Source organism: Nerophis lumbriciformis, linkage group LG03, assembly GCF_033978685.3.
Source record: "Nerophis lumbriciformis linkage group LG03, RoL_Nlum_v2.1, whole genome shotgun sequence".
Lineage (NCBI taxonomy): Eukaryota > Metazoa > Chordata > Actinopteri > Syngnathiformes > Syngnathidae > Nerophis > Nerophis lumbriciformis.
In genome coordinates, this window is record NC_084550.2 from 63,912,791 (window position 1) to 63,930,659 (window position 17,869).

Consider the following 17,869-nt stretch of genomic DNA (forward strand, 5'->3'; position numbering starts at 1 on the left):
TGTTAGTCAAAGATCATCTATGACAGCACGAGTGTTTAAAAATCTGCTTCAAAAATCTATCTACAAGTTTTTTTCAATGAACTCGCAGGCCACCAGTTGAATAGCCCAAATGATGAAAACGAGAGGATCTAAAATGGAACCTGGAGGAACACCACTAGCATAGCTCAAGAAGTTGGATGCATCTGAAGTAAACAAGCGACAGCAACACCTTAGTTACATAAATCACATTATGGGGGGAAAAAAGGAGATGACTAAAAGGGGTGTCTTGAGGAACTCCTCAGTTATGTAAATGACTAATTATGACCCTAGTGTTCTATGTTTGCTAGCAATGTTAAAATATCAATGCAATGATCTGGCAATGTGTTTACAGTGGTCCAAGTTCCTCTATACAACTGGAGTACTCTCATGATTTTAGTCTCGTAGGTTTTCAACTGAGAAAATTGATCCCCAGGCCGCCAGTCTATAATCATTTCAACTTCTCCATCAGCAGTTATTTAATTAGTGATTATATAAGACGTGTTCTTACATCTGACATTGTTTGTGTAAGTATGCCTTACAGCCGGTCTTATGATGGAACCACATACCACTGCAGGCGTGGCTTGGCTCTTCTTAGCCCGCCCCTTTATCCATCGGCATTAGTGTATATATAAGCAAGCATCCAGTTGTGTTTGAAGCAATGTTCTTCTGCTAGATGGTGGTAGTTAAACAAAGCACCTAGGTTAGTTTTTCATGTATTTCAAAAGGCATTTTCATCAAGTCAAACGATTGCGGAGGGTTCTTTTTCTCTAACTCAACAATGGGGGCTGTGCTCATGTTAAGGTGAGGCCTAAAGTTTGATATTTTTATGTGCAATGCCAATTGTTTTGCATGATCAAAAAGGTTGGTTTTCTTTCATGTGTTTTTCAAGCCAAGTAAAATCAGACATGAAAAGCTGCCAAGTGGAGCTGGTATCTAAAGAGTTAGAGCTGCAGCGTCTGCGCAGGGATGTCGCCGTCAAGACCTCTGAGATCAGCAACATGGACATGCACCTGCAGCAGACCAGGAGCCAGCTTGAAAGCAAGAGTGACTTGGGTAAGCAAGATACGTACTTAGACGTACTGGACGACAGTTCACATGTTTGCGCTCTAATTGTGGTCCCTCTCTTTGTCCGTCCTAGCGGACGAGCTGGAGGACAGGCTCCATTGCTGCGAGGCCGACAAGCAGAACTGTGTCAAGAGGGTGCATCTCCTCGAGGGCCAGCTGCAGACGGTGCACGAGGAGTTGGCTGAGACTCTAACAGAGCTTCGGTTGCTCAAAGACGTCCTCCAGAGAACCCAAACTAAGGCTGATGAGCGGCAAGTCGAAGTGGAAAAACTGAGCATACGTCTTAGGTGAGGCTACGCTCTTCTTCTGGGTGGTGGACTTCATGTGTTGTATTATAGATCCAGTACTTTGTGTCATCTGTCAGACTATATCAACATTGCAATACAATTGTGTGTGGTTTTTTTGTGAACCGCTGTAATAGCAATTTTGTACTGTTTTCTACATAATGGTTGTGATGTAATATATGATGTGATATCTGTACATACTGAACTCTTTGCCATTGGAGGTGAAATATTTCCTGTGACAACTTTATCGATTTTATGCATCCTTCACACTGGTTGTGATGTCATTTGTAACTGGCACGGATGAAGCTGTTGTGCAACATACTGCCTGCAGTTACTGTACACAAAACACTCAAGGGAACATACACTAACACCATAAAGAGTTTACTGTTTGACTACAAGACTTCACTTCTTTGGTCTTTACTCGCCTGGGACATTTTTTCAAGTGTTACAATCTCCCTGAAACAGTGATTACCAAACACAGTGCTGTGATGATTTAGTGTCATCAATTGGTCACTTTTTTAATCAGTGTATCCACCTGTTCGTACAACAGAATAAGCCATGGCACTCTTTGTGCTGTGAGACTTTTCCAAATTGGCTCAACAATGGTTGGGAAAACACTTCTCCAAAGTAAAAGCAAAGCCCCAAAAGACAAAAATGTTCTGAAAACAAAGAACCCTGTTCTTTAAAAAGTTCCCCAACACAAAAGTACACTCAATTATGTGGTTTCTTTTTTCCACAAACTCAGTATAAAATCTCAAACAAATATAGAATGTATCCTCTGTTCGTGTCTCTAGTCATGAGTTAGATATTCTGTATGTAACTCAAATTAAGTAGTTGATCAAAGTGTGTGTGCGTGTGTTCACAGTGAGACCCAAAGGGAGTTGGAGGACAGAACTCATGAGGTTTTAGACATGGGCATTGCACTGAAGAAAGAACAGGGGGAGCTCCAGCAAAGAGCAAATCTGGTACAAACCAAGCACAGCTTTCAGGCTTCATTTGTACAAAACACTTCCCATGCTCAACTCTCCGTCTGTTCCTCAGCTGGACCAGCTGAACGTGGTTGTCCGAGACCACAAGCAGGGGATGGACAGGAAGTTGGAGGCCAAAGAGAAAGAACTGAGGGAGCTCGTGGACACGAAGGTCAGAAGTTATATAAAACAGGGTAATACTTGGGAACACTTTGTCCCCCGATGTGAATAGAGACAAAAATGCTGCTAAAAACAGCTTTTTTTTTAATTCAGCGTTGTGCGAGTCTCCAGGTGTACTTGATGTTGTGACCTGGTGAATCTATATAATAATAAGCACATTATTTTCTCGCCATGTCTGAGTTTAAAAAATGCCGTTGACGTTCATCTTAAGAATATATATTTACCAGTTTAAGTTGTCAAAAGATACAGTGAAACCTTGATTTACAAACTTAATTGGTTTTCGAGTATGGTCCGTAAATACAAAAGTTTGTATAGAGAAGCAGAGTTCTCCATAAGAAGCAATGTAAATATGAATAATGAGTTCCAGTCTCGACAAAAGTTTAGTGAAGGTTTGTACACTTTGAACACAATATAAAGTGCTATACAGTATCAAACAAACATAACGAAGAGGTGATGGATCAACTTTATATTTAATAAAAAAACAACAAGCCTCTGTATGCTCTACCAACACGCACAGAAGTCACTACGGTGGCCCCCACAAACAAAATCAAACAAACTTTAATTTCAGTAGCCAAATTGCTACAATAACAAACATTCAAATACATTCACAATAACAGATAACTGACAAAAAAGGAGCAGAAATGGGTGGGAAAAGGAACGGGGAGCCGTACATGTCTGCGTGTTTGTGCTTTGGAAGAGCAAGGGCCCACACTGGAACCAGAGAAGAGGTCAAGTCTTCTCCTCTGTTGTAATATAATTATTTTGTGGCATTTTTTCCCAGATAAGACCGACTTTATCACAATTAAAACTTGATGCGGTTACTCACTTTGCTGTGGTCATGGTTGTGACTGCCATGAATGTACTCCTTGCAAATAGTCTTTTTTCTATTTAAACCCCACAGCGGTTACCTCCTCCTTTCCCCGCTGGTCTGTTGAGTTTTTGGGACTCTTATAGAGTTAGCGAAATGGACAAAACTTGTCAAAGGCGAAAAAATAAAGAAAATGCTCACAGGCTGGAGCGTTGAGATATAACTTCTGCACAGCAACCGAAGTGGAAGGCACCTCCACAATGTTTCTCCCTGCTTTCTTGCCTGCAGGCGCCTAAAAGAAGTGTTCATCCACAAAGAAATGGATGATCCAAAAGTTTGTATATTGAAAAAAGTTTGCATAAAGAGGGGTTTGGAAATTGAGCTTCCACTGGAAATGCATACTTTTGGAGAGGGTGGGCCATGGTTATATTTGTAATCTGGGATGCTTTCACAAACCAACGTCTTGGAGACACATGCAGAAAGCAGTTTATACATGTGTCTGTCAAGCAAAATGTACGTACAATTTTCACTGAAGCATATCCAATACATATTATCTAGACCACAAGGAATGTGTAGTTTAAAATCATCACTGGTACCCTTTTCATTTAAATGGTTTGACAGCTCTAGTCAAAAACATTGACACAGCTCGAAGGAATATGCACTCATTTAGGCACATTATCACATTATACTAAAGTGGTCACACCAGTAGACATGAGTGTATAAAACTTGTGACTAAGGCGTATCAGACCCATACACAATCAGGTCACAATGTTCCTTCCCTTTTGTTTTTGAAGCCACACATGACAGTGACTCAACTAAAATGAAAGTTTAACAAAACATGTGACAGTCTGAGATATTGAATATTAAACAGAAGAAAGGCTTGTTTGTTCATCTAAAACAGGGGTGTCAAACTCAAATACAGAGTGGGCCAAAATTTAAAACTGAACAAAGCCGCGGGCCAAGGTGGAACAAATTAACCTTTTAATACGGACCCAAACAAGTTTTGCATTGAATATTGAACAAGCAAGGCTTATATAACTTTATAGTGACATGCAAAATCGAGTTTCAAATAATAATAATAATAATTAAAAAATATCAGTGGCATATCAAATACAATTTAAATAAAAATTGAATGCCTCTTTTCTATTTGCAGCCTTCTGAGGTAAATATCAACATTAACTTTTTCCACAGGCTAATAAATTTGAAAATAAAATAACAATGAATAAAACAACCATTCAGGACTTTAAACTGCTCAGTTTGCAACACACTGATCTAATCTGATGTGCCCAAGCCAGATACCTGCCATCTTTTCTTGGATGCTAGTTCATTAATGTCTGGGCTCTGGCTTTGAGCTGAGGCAACCTTCATTATCGAACGAAGTTGTTCATCAGTCATTATACCTCGTAGTCCACCCGGACCACAGTCTTGGGGGCGTGCTTTAAAGGCACTGCGTTTATTGTCCTCCACGAGCTGTCATCACGTCTGCTTTTCATCCATTCCAACAACGTGCCGGCCCGATCACAAAATATGTGCGGCTTCAGCACGCACACACACATGAATGCAACGCATACTTGGCCAACAGTGATACAGGTTACACTGACGGTGCCCGTATAAATAACTTTAACACTGTTAGAAATATGCGTCACACTGTGAATCCACACCAAACAAGAATGACAAACACATTTCGGGAGAATATCCGCACCGTAACACAACATAAACACAACAAAACAAATACCCAGAATCCTATGCAGCCCTAACTCTTCCGGGCTGGGTTGGGGGGGCGGGATTTGGTGGTAGCGGGGGTGTATATTGCAGCCCGGAAGAGTTAGGGCTGCATGGGATTCTGGGTATTTGTTTTGTTGTGTTAATGTTGTGTTACTGTGCGGATATTCTCCCGAAATGGCTTTGTCATTCTTGTTTGGTGTGGATTCACAGTGTGGCGCATATTTCTAACAGTGTTAAAGTTATTTATACGAGCACCGTCAGTGTAACCTGTATCGCTGTTGGGTTGGCCAAGTATGCTTTGCATTCCCGTGTGTGTACGTGCTGAAGCCGCACATATTTTGTGACTGGGCCAGCATTTGCTGGACTAGGTGAAAAGCCGACGGGACGACTTTTGGGAGGGGCACTGAAATTTGAGAGTCTCCCAGGAGGGTTGGCAAGTATGGGAATTAGCGGTGAATGCCGTGTTACCGCGGCACTGCCGCTGAATATAATCGGCGGGCCAGCTCTAGTGTTAATTTGATATCAGCTCAAGGGCCAAGTGAAATTACACGGCGGGCCAAATTTGGCCCGCGGACCAGAGTTTGACACCCATGATCTAAAATGTCACCTGTGGCTCATGGCACAAATACAGCTCTAATTTGATGAGCTCTATGGAGGAGATGCACAACGACAACGCGGCTGACAAGCTTTCATGGAAAAATGAGCATTCTAGCACATAACATTGACGTAATATACACTTCCCTTTTTCATTTTGGGCCCTATTCTCTCATTTGCGCTTAAGTGCACTTGAAGTTATGCACATTTTTGTCTTATTTATAGTCTCCTATCCAGCCTTCGGACATGCCTCTATCGCAAAAAGGTGACACAAGTGCATAAGTTGTGAATGAAGGCGAGCTCAGGTGAATCATTTATTAATGAGGCCAACTTTGCCGTGACACTTTTTTCTGTTAGTGTGAAAATCATGGAGTTTTACTAAAACTTATGAATGTCATTGAAATCCATGAAAAGGATACAACACTTTCAATCAGAAAAGGCAGTGTTCCTGCGATGAGGTGGCAACTTGTCCAGGGTGTACCCCGCCTTCCGCCCGAATTCAGCTGAGATAGACTCCAGCAACCCCAAAAGGGACAAGCGGTAGAAAATGGATGGGTGGAAAGCAGCGTCCATCCATGCAGTGCTTATTGTTGTGTGTGTGTTGTCATGGTGATTTGAGTGCATGCAACAGCTTTCTCTGCCAGGCTCACTGTGGGGAAAAAAAATTTTTTTTTAGGGCTGCGGCCCCCTTCTCAGGTTTTCTTCTTTTTCCCATTTGGTCTTTTGGAGTTTTTCCTTCCCCGGATGTGGGTTCAAATCAGGGGGTTTCGTTGTGGTTTGTGAAGCCCTTTGAGGCACTTGTAATTAAGAGCTACTGTATATGAATACATTGTGATTGATTAATTGATGTGAGGTAGGCTCATTACATGGAACTAGCCTTCTTTTGATATAATGTTGATGATTCTGACATACAGCTTATTAAAACCTGACATTGATAATCTTTTCAAAAAGTTTTCAAAAACTGGAAGCCATGATCATCAAAATTGTACGGTAACAAATAAAATCTTGACATATCTCATTTTGCATGTGATGAGTTTATATCACATTTTAGTTTTGACAGTTGAAGTTGAATTGCTGACATGAATGAACTTTTGCACAATATTCAAATTGTATATATTTAACTGCTTTGCATATATTATCTTACATTCGATGGATTTAAGTGGTAAATAGGGCTGCAGCCATCGAAATGTTTGGTAATCGCGTAATCTATCGATTAGTCTATTCCAGTGTTTCTTAACGCATATAGGGCCGCCAAAAAATATTTGTTTCTCAGCTGTGGTCTGTATGGGCCACAGCACAGTTGTAATACACTTGTGGCAGTAATGACAACATCAAACAAACAAAGAAGTCATTAGCTAAAGTTATAGAGAAGTTTCTTCAGTGCAAAAAATATGATTAAAGTGGTGAAGAAGCTGTATTTTAATTCGCATTTAAATTTCATTGACAGTTTATTTAAGAGACATATATATTATTATTTATTATAAACTATTATTTCATCAGTTTTATAGGAGTTCTTTTTTTTTCAGTACATTTGATTAGTCTTTATTTTTGTAATCAGCCTGACCTAAGCCTTAATAATATTAACACTTGGTTTCATATAATTTTACAAGGTTTATCCTGTGAAACTAAGTAAGTTAGACATAATAATTGAATACAATTAAAACCAATATTAAAATTCCTAATTCAGGGTTAATATTTGAGTGGGCCCCAGGCCCCTCTGTATTGGATAATTTGGGGCCCCAAGGTCAAAAAGCTTAAGAACCCCTGGTCTATTCGAATGATCGGATAAAACCCACTTTATAGTCTCAATGCATATTTTAGCCAAAATAGTTTAAATAAACAACAATTTTTCTGCATGCTATAACCTTCATTTTTTTCTAATAAATGCACCATGCATTTATTAGAAAAATTATAATCCAATCTAATTAACATTAGATTGTAATGTTGCAATTATGCTTTGATTGTCAAAGATAATTTGTAATGTAATCTGTGATATTTCTACCTGAATAAATGCTTCTGATATTGTGCACAATACATGTGGTTAATGGTATTCGTATCCCTGCATGAAAATGTTTTAACCTTCTCTATTTGATTAATAAAAAGTAATACTCAGACTGGTAAGCATTCTGTAATTGCGGACTACCAATCAGAACAGAATCCATCTATTTTCTACCGCTTGGCCCTCTCGGGGTCGCGGGGCTGCTGGAGCCTATCCCAGCTGCTTTCGGGCGGAAGGCGGTGTACACCCTGGACAAGTGGCCACCTCATCGCAGGGACAACACAGATAGACAGTATGTTATGAAAGAATATACAATAAATTTGCCAAAGAAACATTTATTTAGGTAGAAAATCACACATTACATTGCATAACATCTTGGACAAAGTGGGATCTTAATGTAAGACGAGTTTTCGTTGTTTTGGTGGTTAGACCGGATACACCCTGCCTACCGCCTGAATGCAGCTGAGGCTCCAGCACTCCCGCGACCCCGAAAGGGACAAGCGGCAGAAAATGGATAGATGGATGGATGATGTGTAGCGCTATCATTGTGAAGCCGGAAGTATGTGATTGGTATGAGAAGTGTCCGGACATGTTGTGACGAAAATCTCCGGTAAAAGTGACTCTAGACTTCCTCTCGACTGTCTGTTTTTGAGCTTGTGGCTCAACAGTAACTGGACCCCACGCTACGGAACGGGCCGAGGGTCAAAAAGGAGTCAGGACGAATGCGTGTTAATCACGCCTTTAAAAATGTAGACAACCCAAGTTTTTAACAAAAAAGTACATGTGGTGCTGCCTCTGCCATTACTGCATGCTGGTGTGCTGTATGTCTTTAGGACTCCCATCAACAGAAACTTCAGACTCTCCTACAGGAACTTGAAGAGTCTCAGTTCCATCGTGAAGCTCTCACCACAGAAGTGGACGCCATCAAGCTGAAGGAAAAGGACATGGTAAAAACAATATATCCACTTATATCGTTTTATTCCTCCCTCCTGGACCATGTGTGCCGAATGTGTGCATGCCTGTGCAGGATGTGAGGCTGCGGCGTGCAGACGAGGAGCTGGCACTGAAGGAGACGTGCTGGCAGCTGACGGAGGCCAAGTTCCAGAAAATGATCGCTTCTTTAGAGCAGAAGTTGGAGCTGGAACAGGACCGTCACAACAAAGAAGTAAACTGAACTCAAATATGTTGTTACCTTTAAAGTAAGGCCATGTCCACACGAACACAGATACTTAATAAACGCATATTTATCTCTGCATTTAGGCCTCTTGTCCACACGCAGACGCATGCTTTTGTCTTTAAAAGCGCAGACCTTTACAAACGCTGGCCAAAGTGTAGAGTTCCAAAACTCTCCGCTTAGCGCAGGGGTCGGCAACCCGCGGCTCCGGAGCCGCATGCGGCTCTTTGATCACTCTGATGCGGCTCAGCAGCTTACTTGCTGAACCCCCCAATTTTCCCGTGAGACTTCCGGATTTCAGTGCCTCTCGCAGAAAACTCCCGTGATTAATATTCACCGATTTTCACCCTTACGGATATAATAAGGGCGTGCCATGATGGTACAACATTTGGCACCCTCTACAATCTGCATTACCAGAGTGCCAGCCCAACACTTGTTAAACAATATACATCTTTTGCTTGCCCACGTACGTGACAGCAATGCATACTTGGTCAACAGCCACACAGGTTACACTGACGGTGGTGATATAAAACAACTTTAACACTCTTACTAATAATGCGCCACACTTTGAACCAAAACCAAACAAGAATGACAAACACATTTCGGGAGAACATCTGCACCTTAACACAACATAAACACAACAGAACAAACACCCAGAATCCCATGCAGCCCTGACTCTTCCGGGCTACATTATACACCCCTGCTACCCCCCGAGCCCCCCCCCCCCCCCCCCCCCCCCCCCCCCCCCCCCCCCTCTGTGTGTCGGTTGAGGTGGGCGGGGTTTGGTAGCGGGGGGGGGGGGGGTGTATAATGTATCCCGGAAGAGTTAGGGCTGCATGGGATTCTGGGTATTTGTCCTGTTGTGTTATGGTGCAGATGTTCTCCCGAAATGTGTTTGTCATTCTTGTTTGGTGTGGGTTCACAGTGTGGTGCATTATTAGTAAGAGTGTTAAAGGTTTTTTTTTTTATACCGCCACCGTCAGTGTGAGCTGTGTGGTTGTTGACCAAGTATGCCATGCTGTCACTTACATGATCAAAGCGGGAGCCCCATACAACGTGTGGCTGATCAGGCACGCTGACTGTAGTGGGTGCTATATGCTGTACCATCACGGCACGCATGACGCTGACAAGCGCCATTAAATGAAAACCCGCGTGCCGCACCAGCTATCAAATTCCACATAAAGGTGTGGGCAGCGTGACTGAGACCCCTGGTTATACATAGCAAAAAAAAAACTTTGTATGCATTCATATTCATTTAAAATTTCAAAAAATTTTTGCGGCTCCCATTGTTTTCTATAATTTGAGAAACTGGTCAAAATGGCTCTTTGACTGGTAAAGGTTGCCGACCCCTGGCCTAGCCTATGCGTGTACACGGCACAAATGGAGACTTTTGTTGTGCGCTGTCATTTCCAAGCTCAACGCTGCCTTGCTGGCTTTAAACACACTATAAGATGACTTACTGTATGTTTGAACGTAAACATTAGGCTATTTTCACTCAACATTAATAAAAAAGACACATCAAAATGGGCTTTGTGACACTCCCGCCGGCGCTAATGACAGTCAGCTGTTTTGGATACGATCACTGTGGAACCTCCACCTGATGGAACAAATTTGACAAGCAAGACTTTTTGCTCTGCCATAAGAAAGATGCAACTTTATCTTATGTTTTTAGTCCTTGTTTAACGACAAATCATGAAGTTTACTTACGTGTCTTGCTTCCATTTTTGTACAAACCCCGTTTCCATATAAGTTGGGAAATGTTTTTAGATGTAAATATAAACTGAATACAATGATTTGCAAACCCTTTTCAACCCATATTCAATTGAATGCACTACAAAGACAAGATATTTGATGTTCAAACTCATAAACTTTATTTTTTTTTGCAAATAATAATTAACTTCGAATTTCATGGCTGCAACACGTGCCAAAGTAGTTGGGAAAGGGCATGTTCACCACTGTGTTACATGGCCTTTCCTTGTAACAACACTCAGTAAACGTTTGGGAACTGAGGAGACACATTTTTTAAGCTTCTCAGGTGGAATTATTTCCCATTCTTGCTTGATGTACAGCTTAAGTTGTTCAACAGTCCGGGGGTCTCCGTTGTGGTATTTTAGCCTTCATAATGCGCCACACATTTCAATGGGAGACAGGTCTGGACTACAGGCAGGCCAGTCTAGTACCCGCACTCTTTTACTATGAAGCCACGTTGATGTAACACGGTGCTTGGATGGCAACATATGTTGCTCCAAAACCTGTATGTACCTTTCAGCATTAATGGTGCCTTTACATATGTGTAAGTTACCCATGTCTTGGGCACTAATGCACCCCCATACCATCACACATGCTGGCTTTTCAACTTTGCACCTATAACAATCCGGATGGTTCTTTTCCTCTTTGGTCCGGAGGACACGACGTCCACAGTTTCCAAAAACAATTTGAAATGTGGACTCGTCAGACCACAGAACACTTTTCCACTTTGTATCAGTCCATCTTAGATGAGCTCAGGCCCAACAAAGCCGACGGCGTTTCTGGGTGTTGTTGATAAACGGTTTTCGCCTTGCATAGGAGAGTTTTAACTTGCACTTACAGATGTAGCGACCAACTGTAGTTACTGACAGTGGGTTTCTGAAGTGTTCCTGAGCCCATGTGGTGATATCCTATACACACTGATGTCGCTTGTTGATGCAGTACAGCCTGAGGGATCGAAGGTCACGGGCTTAGCTGCTTACATGCAGTGATTTCTCCAGATTCTCTGAACCCTTTGATGATATTGCGGACCGTAGATGGTGAAATCCCTAAATTCCTTGCAATAGCTGGTTGAGAAAGGTTTTTCTTAAACTGTTCAACAATTTGCTCACGCATTTGTTGACAAAGTGGTGACCCTCGCCCCATCCTTGTTTGTGAATGACTGAGCATTTCATGGAATCTACTTTTATACCCAATCATGGCACCCACCTGTTCCCAATTAGCCTGTTCACCTGTGGGATGTTCCAAATAAGTGTTTGATGAGCATTCCTCAACTTTATCAGTATTTATTGCCACCTTTCCCAACTTCTTTGTCACGTGTTGCTGGCATCAAATTCTAAAGTTAATGATTATTTGCACAAAAAAAAAAAGTGTATCAGTTTGAACATCAAATATGTTGTCTTTGTAGCATATTCAACTGAATATGGGTTGAAAATGATTTGCAAATCATTGTATTCCGTTTATATTTACAACTTACTCAATTTCCCAACTCATATGGAAACAGGGTTTGTAGATGACAGTGCTCGCGCGTAAAAAGCGACCAAGCAACTAAAAAAAAAGACATAATGTAGCGTCCTCCTTGCAGTGTGTACTGATGTTAGAGATAATATACACTTCATTACATATGTACCATATCAATTTATCCATGATTAAATGCTTTATAATTCCCTTAATCATGCAAAATGGTTTCCTTGGCTCGTTAGTGCGTGTTGATTTTATAAATAATGTACACTTCATTGCACATGTAATACATCACCATGTTGCTGAACATGTTTTAATTCTATGAGTGTTGGGTTTCAGCAGCACAGGCGTGCATTCACTCTTTAATAATGTTCCCAGGGCTCTGTGTAAGTGCAGGCTGGTTTTAAAGATAATGAAAATGTCATTGCACGTCTTAAAGTCGATCAAAGTAAACATACCAATAATGCCACCAAGTCAGCTATTGCTGCTTTGTTCAGGATTCCGATTGGACAAAATGTGCATGACAGCAGTTGTATGCGTTTGTGTGTAGACATAGACAGTTTTGAAACTACACTCGTGTGGATGGAGATTGTTTGAACCCCTAAATATGTGTTTTGAAACTATCCATGTTCGTGTGCACATGGCCTCAGAATGGTGCTTCTTCACTGAGATGTTCGAAGCTGGTTTGAACACTGTTGATGTGATGACATGTTCAGCTCTTAATTAACTCTTTCCCTACGCCAGAGATATTCAACTAAATTGTTTTGAGGGCTAGAAAGCTAAGGAGAAGTGTGGGGCACAAGTAAAGCGTAATTAAAAACAAAAACTTAGTAATAAATGCTACATATTGCATAATAATATGTACAGATGGGGAAAAAAACCAAAAAGCACTAACATTCGTATTGCACAACAAGTAAAAAGATCACGGTCATCACATAAGTGTGACGTAAAGTCACAGGACCTGCGGCACTGTGGATCGTAACACTTTTTAAGGACCTTCTACAAAAATGTTAGTCAAAGGTCATCTCTATGACAGTACTCCAGTGTTTTCAGAATCTGCTGAAAAAATGTCAGTCTCTCACAAGTTTTTGAACTGAACTCGCAGGCCACCAATTGAATAGTCCAAATTGTGAAAAAGAGAGGACCTAAAATGGAACCTTGAGGAACCCCGCTAATATAACTAAAGACGTTGAAGAAATGACTACTGACTGCCTTTGAAGTAAACAAGCTACAGCAACACCTTAGTTACATAAATCACATTACCAAAAATAACTGCCAAAGAGGAGAGGACTTAAAGGGGAGCTTTGAGGAACACCTCAGTTATGTAAATGACATGTTTGGACCCCAGTGTTCTATGTTTGTTAGCAAGGTTCAAATGTCAATGCAAGGATCTGCCAATGTGGTCCAAGTACTCGAGTGATTTTAGGAATTTGCTGCAAAAATGTTTGTCTGCCAAGTTTTGAACTGAATCGGCGGCCAGTGTGGTGTCGTTCCCGGGCCGGATTTGGCCGCCGGGCCACCAATTGAACAGCCCTGCTCTACGCTATCTGCTTTTGGGTTTTTTCATGCCTGTTCCCTATTTTTATTTCCCTATCAGAATCAGAATTACCTTTATTGGTGAAGTATGTTTAACACACAAGGAATTCGATTTACCAGCCGTGGCTCGGATGGTAAAGCTGCCGTGCCAGCAATATGAGGGTTCCAGGTTCGATCCCTGGCTTCCGCCCTCCTAGTCACGTCCGTTGTGTCCTTGAGCAAGACACTTCACCCTTGCTCCTGATGGGCCCTGGTTAGGGCCTTGCATGGCAGCTCCCGCTATCAGCGTGTGAATGTGTTAATAGGGTCAAAGCGCTTCAAGTACCTTGAAGGTAGAAAAGCGCTGCACAAATATAACCCATTTACATTTAGATTGCTCGACACTTTCTTCAATGGAAGAAGTAAGGAAAAACGTGACAACTAAGTTTTTCTATTCAACACTAACCTCAGCGCAGCCACAAACACGTCTTTCTCTTAGACTTTGGCTGGTGTTTGGATTTTCTCACACTTGAAACTGGATAAGGATGGAACGATTTTATCACAGTATTAAGGCCACGGTACGATATTATTGTGGAATTGTCCAAAAAACAGACTTTGTAAAAATGCCATAGTGTGTAAAATGAAATGCCAGGAATATTTAGGATAAACACACTTACTGGAATTGAACACAGACATAATGCTGAAATGTTCTAATCATATTTATTACTACAAACTTGTATTTTTAAGAGCAAAGAATTGTGCGGGAACAACCACTGTTTCAAGTAAATATCTGACAATTTGATGTTCAATAATGTAAATACCTTAACAATTGATGTTTAGCTTCGCTACAGAGGTTATGTTTTCGCCAGGGTTTGTTTGTCTATTTGTTAGCAACATAACTCAAAATGTTACAAACAGATTTTGATGAAATGTTCAGAAAATGTCCAAAAAAACAATTCTAGTCCGGTTACACTTCTCCCGTAAGCTTCCTTCTTTTCTCCCCTTTCTGCGATCCACGCCCCCATCTTCCGGTCCCGCGCTGTGCAGAGGATTATGGGAGAAGTAGTTTATTTTTACACCGGCCAAGAAAAAAACGACTTTTAATGTTTCAATCAAACCATTGGACATCACGGCATTATTGTGATGATTTTAAAAGGGCAAAATGTTCCTTATTTACAATACCGTTACATCTCTACGGTGTAAATCAGGGGTGCTCACGCTTTTTCTGCAGGCGAGCTACTTTTCAATTGATCAAGTCGTGGGGATCTACCTCATTCATATATATAATTTATATTTACTTATTTATGAAATATATGTTTTTGTTAACAAGTTAAAGGTGTTTAATGATAATGCAAGCATGTTTAACACATATAGTTAATATTGTTAATACATTAAAGGTGTTTAATGATAATACAAGTATGTTTAATACATATAGTTAATATTGTTAACAAGTTAAAGGTGTTTAAAGATAATGCAAGCATGTTTAACACATATAGTTAATATTGTTAACAACTTAAAGGTGGTTAAAGATAAAACAAGCATGTTTAACACATATAGTTAATATTGTTAACAACTTAAAGGCGGTTAAATATAATACAAGCATGTTTAACACATATAGTTAATATTGTTAACAACTTAAAGGTGGTTAAAGATAATACAAGCATGTTTAACACATATAGTTAATATTGTTAACAAGTTAAAGGTGGTTAAAGATAATACAAGCATGTTTAACACATATAGATTCCTTTCTTTCATGAAGACAAGAATATAAGTTGGTGTATTACCTGATTCTGATGACTTGCATTGATTGGAATCAGACAGTGGTGATGATAACGTCCGCATTTTCGAATGGAGGAGAAAAAAAGTCCTCCTTTCTGTCCAATACCACATGCAAGTGGTTGGTTTTTGGCATCTTATTTGTCCAGCTTCCGTACTCCTTTGTATACACTTTACAAGAAATACATTGTCGGCAAACTCCGTAGCTTGCTAGCTTGTGCACGCCAGCTTTCTGAGACTCTTATTTTGGTAGCGCAGGCAGGATGAAGCAGAGCTTTTATTGTGCAACTGTGCAGTAGATCTTTGGAGTTTTGACGACAGAGTCTGTTGAAATAAAGTGTTTCTCGCCTTCCAGTCGGTAATTTTAATGAGCTGGCAGCAGCCAGCGTCATCTCAGAAGACCCTCGGGTGCCGTGAATGTCAATCAAGTGACGAAAGTGACGTCATAGTGAAGATTTATGATCGCTCATTTTTAGGACTATTTTTTTAATGCCTGGCTGGTGATCGACTGACACACCCTCCGAGATCGACCGGTAGATCGCGATCGACGTAATGAGCACCCCTGGTGTAAATTAATCTGTGTTGCGTTTCTTTTTTGCTCAGCTGGAGTCCCTGCAGCAGACCCGAGGTCAGCTCCTAAAGGTGTCCACAACCATGCGCACCTCCCAGGAGCAGCTCACCTCCAAACTGGAGCAGTGTCAAACCCAGCTGGCGCGAACAAATGCTGAGTTGGACCGCACCAAGACCAAGGCAAGTCATCTCCAGAGCCAGTTAGAGCAGAGCCAGAACCTCTTCGTTCAGACTGAGTCCCAGCTGGAGGAGAGCAAGGTTTTGTACGAGCGGGTCAAAGCTGACAACTGTCGGCTTCGAGTACAGCTGGAGCAGCTTGGTGCTCAGTTAAAGCAAGCCAGGGTTTCATCGGCTCAGCTCCAGACTCAGCCTGACTCCACCTTAAAGACCTCCAATGGGTCCTTGCTCATCAAAGTAATGCTCTTTCTTTAGTGGTTGAGAATTTTTTTAATGCCAAAAGCTCATCCGGGTTCTTATCTCCCTGCAGGAGTCTGAGGTCACGCGTCTCCAAGCGAGAACCTCTGGTCTGCGGCGAGGAACTGGACGTCGGAATCCAACTCAGGACTCTTCAGCGTCTCGCTCTCCTCCTTCCTCTCCAAAGACCCTTCCAGCAACCGTCCAGCCGCCATCACACGCTCACCGGGCACCACTCCTGTCCAACGCACATTCACCCCAAGATGATCGCTGGAGCAGCGATCTGTCCATGGATCTCCCTCCCAGTCTGAAGGCCGCAGTGAAGCAGGCACGGACTCAGCAGCCTTGTGAGTCGACCTGTTCAGACACAATAGACCACAGCTGGCAGAGCTTCGGCAGCACTGAGCCCCGGTCTAGCTCTGAGTTCTCCTTCGACCCTCTCACCTACAAGGGGGACAAAATTAGCGCAAATCACACCCTGGAACAGGAGGGAAACCAAGACTTCACTCCAGTTGACCCTCAGAGTTCCTTAATGGAAACAAAGAGGTTTGTTCAGCAGACGTTAGCATATCAAGAGGATCAGTCCTTGTGGAGCTCTGCCTAGTCATCGCAGAGTAGACTCTACCTCAGGGTCACGGTGACGTCTTAAAAGTGGGAACTTTTTTAAAAATAGTTTTAAAGGCCTACTGAAATGCGATTTTCTTATTTAAACGGGGATAGCAGGTCCATTCTATGTGTCATACTTGATCATTTTGTGATATTGCCATATTTTTGCTGAAAGGATTTAGTAGAGAACATCAACGATAAAGTTCACAACTTTTGGTCGCTGATAAAAAAGCCTTGCCTGTACCGGAAGTAGCAGACGATATGCGCGTGACGCCACAGGTTGTGGAGCTCCTCACATCCGCACATTGTTTACAATCATGGCCACCAGCAGCGAGAGCGATTCGGACCGAGAAAGCGACGATTTCCCCATTAATTTGAGCGAGGATGAAAGATTTGTGGATGAGGAAAGTGAGAGTGAAGGACTAGAGGGCAGTGGGAGCGATTCAGATAGGGAAGATGCTGTGAGAGGCGGGTGGGACCTGATATTCAGCTGGGAATGACTAAAACAGTAAATAAACACAAGACATATATATACTCTATTAGCCACAACACAACCAGGCTTATATTTATTATGCCACAAATTAATCCCGCATAACAAACACCTCCCCCCTCCCGTCCATATAACCCGCCAACACAACTCAAACACCTGCACAACACACTCAATCCCACAGCCCAAAGTACCGTTCACCTCCCCAAAGTTCATACAGCACATATATTTCCCCAAAGTCCCCAAAGTTACGTACGTGAAATGCACATAGCGGCACGCACGTACGGCCAAGCGATCAAATGTTTGGAAGCCGCAGCTGCATGCGTACTCACGGTACTGCGTCTGCGTATCCAACTCAAAGTCCTCCTGGTAAGAGTCTCTGTTGTCCCAGTTCTCCACAGGCCAATGGTAAAGCTTGACTGTCATCTTCCGGGAATGTAAACAATGAAACACCGGCTGTGTTTGTGTTGCTGCAGTTG

General features: G+C 41.9%; 1 protein-coding gene across 1 annotated transcript in view; it reads left to right on the forward strand.

The window, feature by feature from the left end:
* The window catches only part of ccdc18 (coiled-coil domain containing 18), an 83,612-nt gene extending 66,347 nt beyond the window's left edge, over nucleotides 1-17,265 (forward strand). Inside the window, exons 17-24 of the mRNA XM_061941246.2 lie at nucleotides 908-1,071; nucleotides 1,157-1,370; nucleotides 2,233-2,332; nucleotides 2,409-2,507; nucleotides 8,475-8,588; nucleotides 8,669-8,806; nucleotides 15,917-16,297; nucleotides 16,371-17,265. Coding sequence (XP_061797230.2) covers nucleotides 908-1,071; nucleotides 1,157-1,370; nucleotides 2,233-2,332; nucleotides 2,409-2,507; nucleotides 8,475-8,588; nucleotides 8,669-8,806; nucleotides 15,917-16,297; nucleotides 16,371-16,901 — 1,741 coding nt within the window. The 3' untranslated portion in view covers nucleotides 16,902-17,265. The remainder of the gene's footprint in view (nucleotides 1-907; nucleotides 1,072-1,156; nucleotides 1,371-2,232; nucleotides 2,333-2,408; nucleotides 2,508-8,474; nucleotides 8,589-8,668; nucleotides 8,807-15,916; nucleotides 16,298-16,370) is intronic.
* Nucleotides 17,266-17,869: the final 604 nt, after the last annotated feature.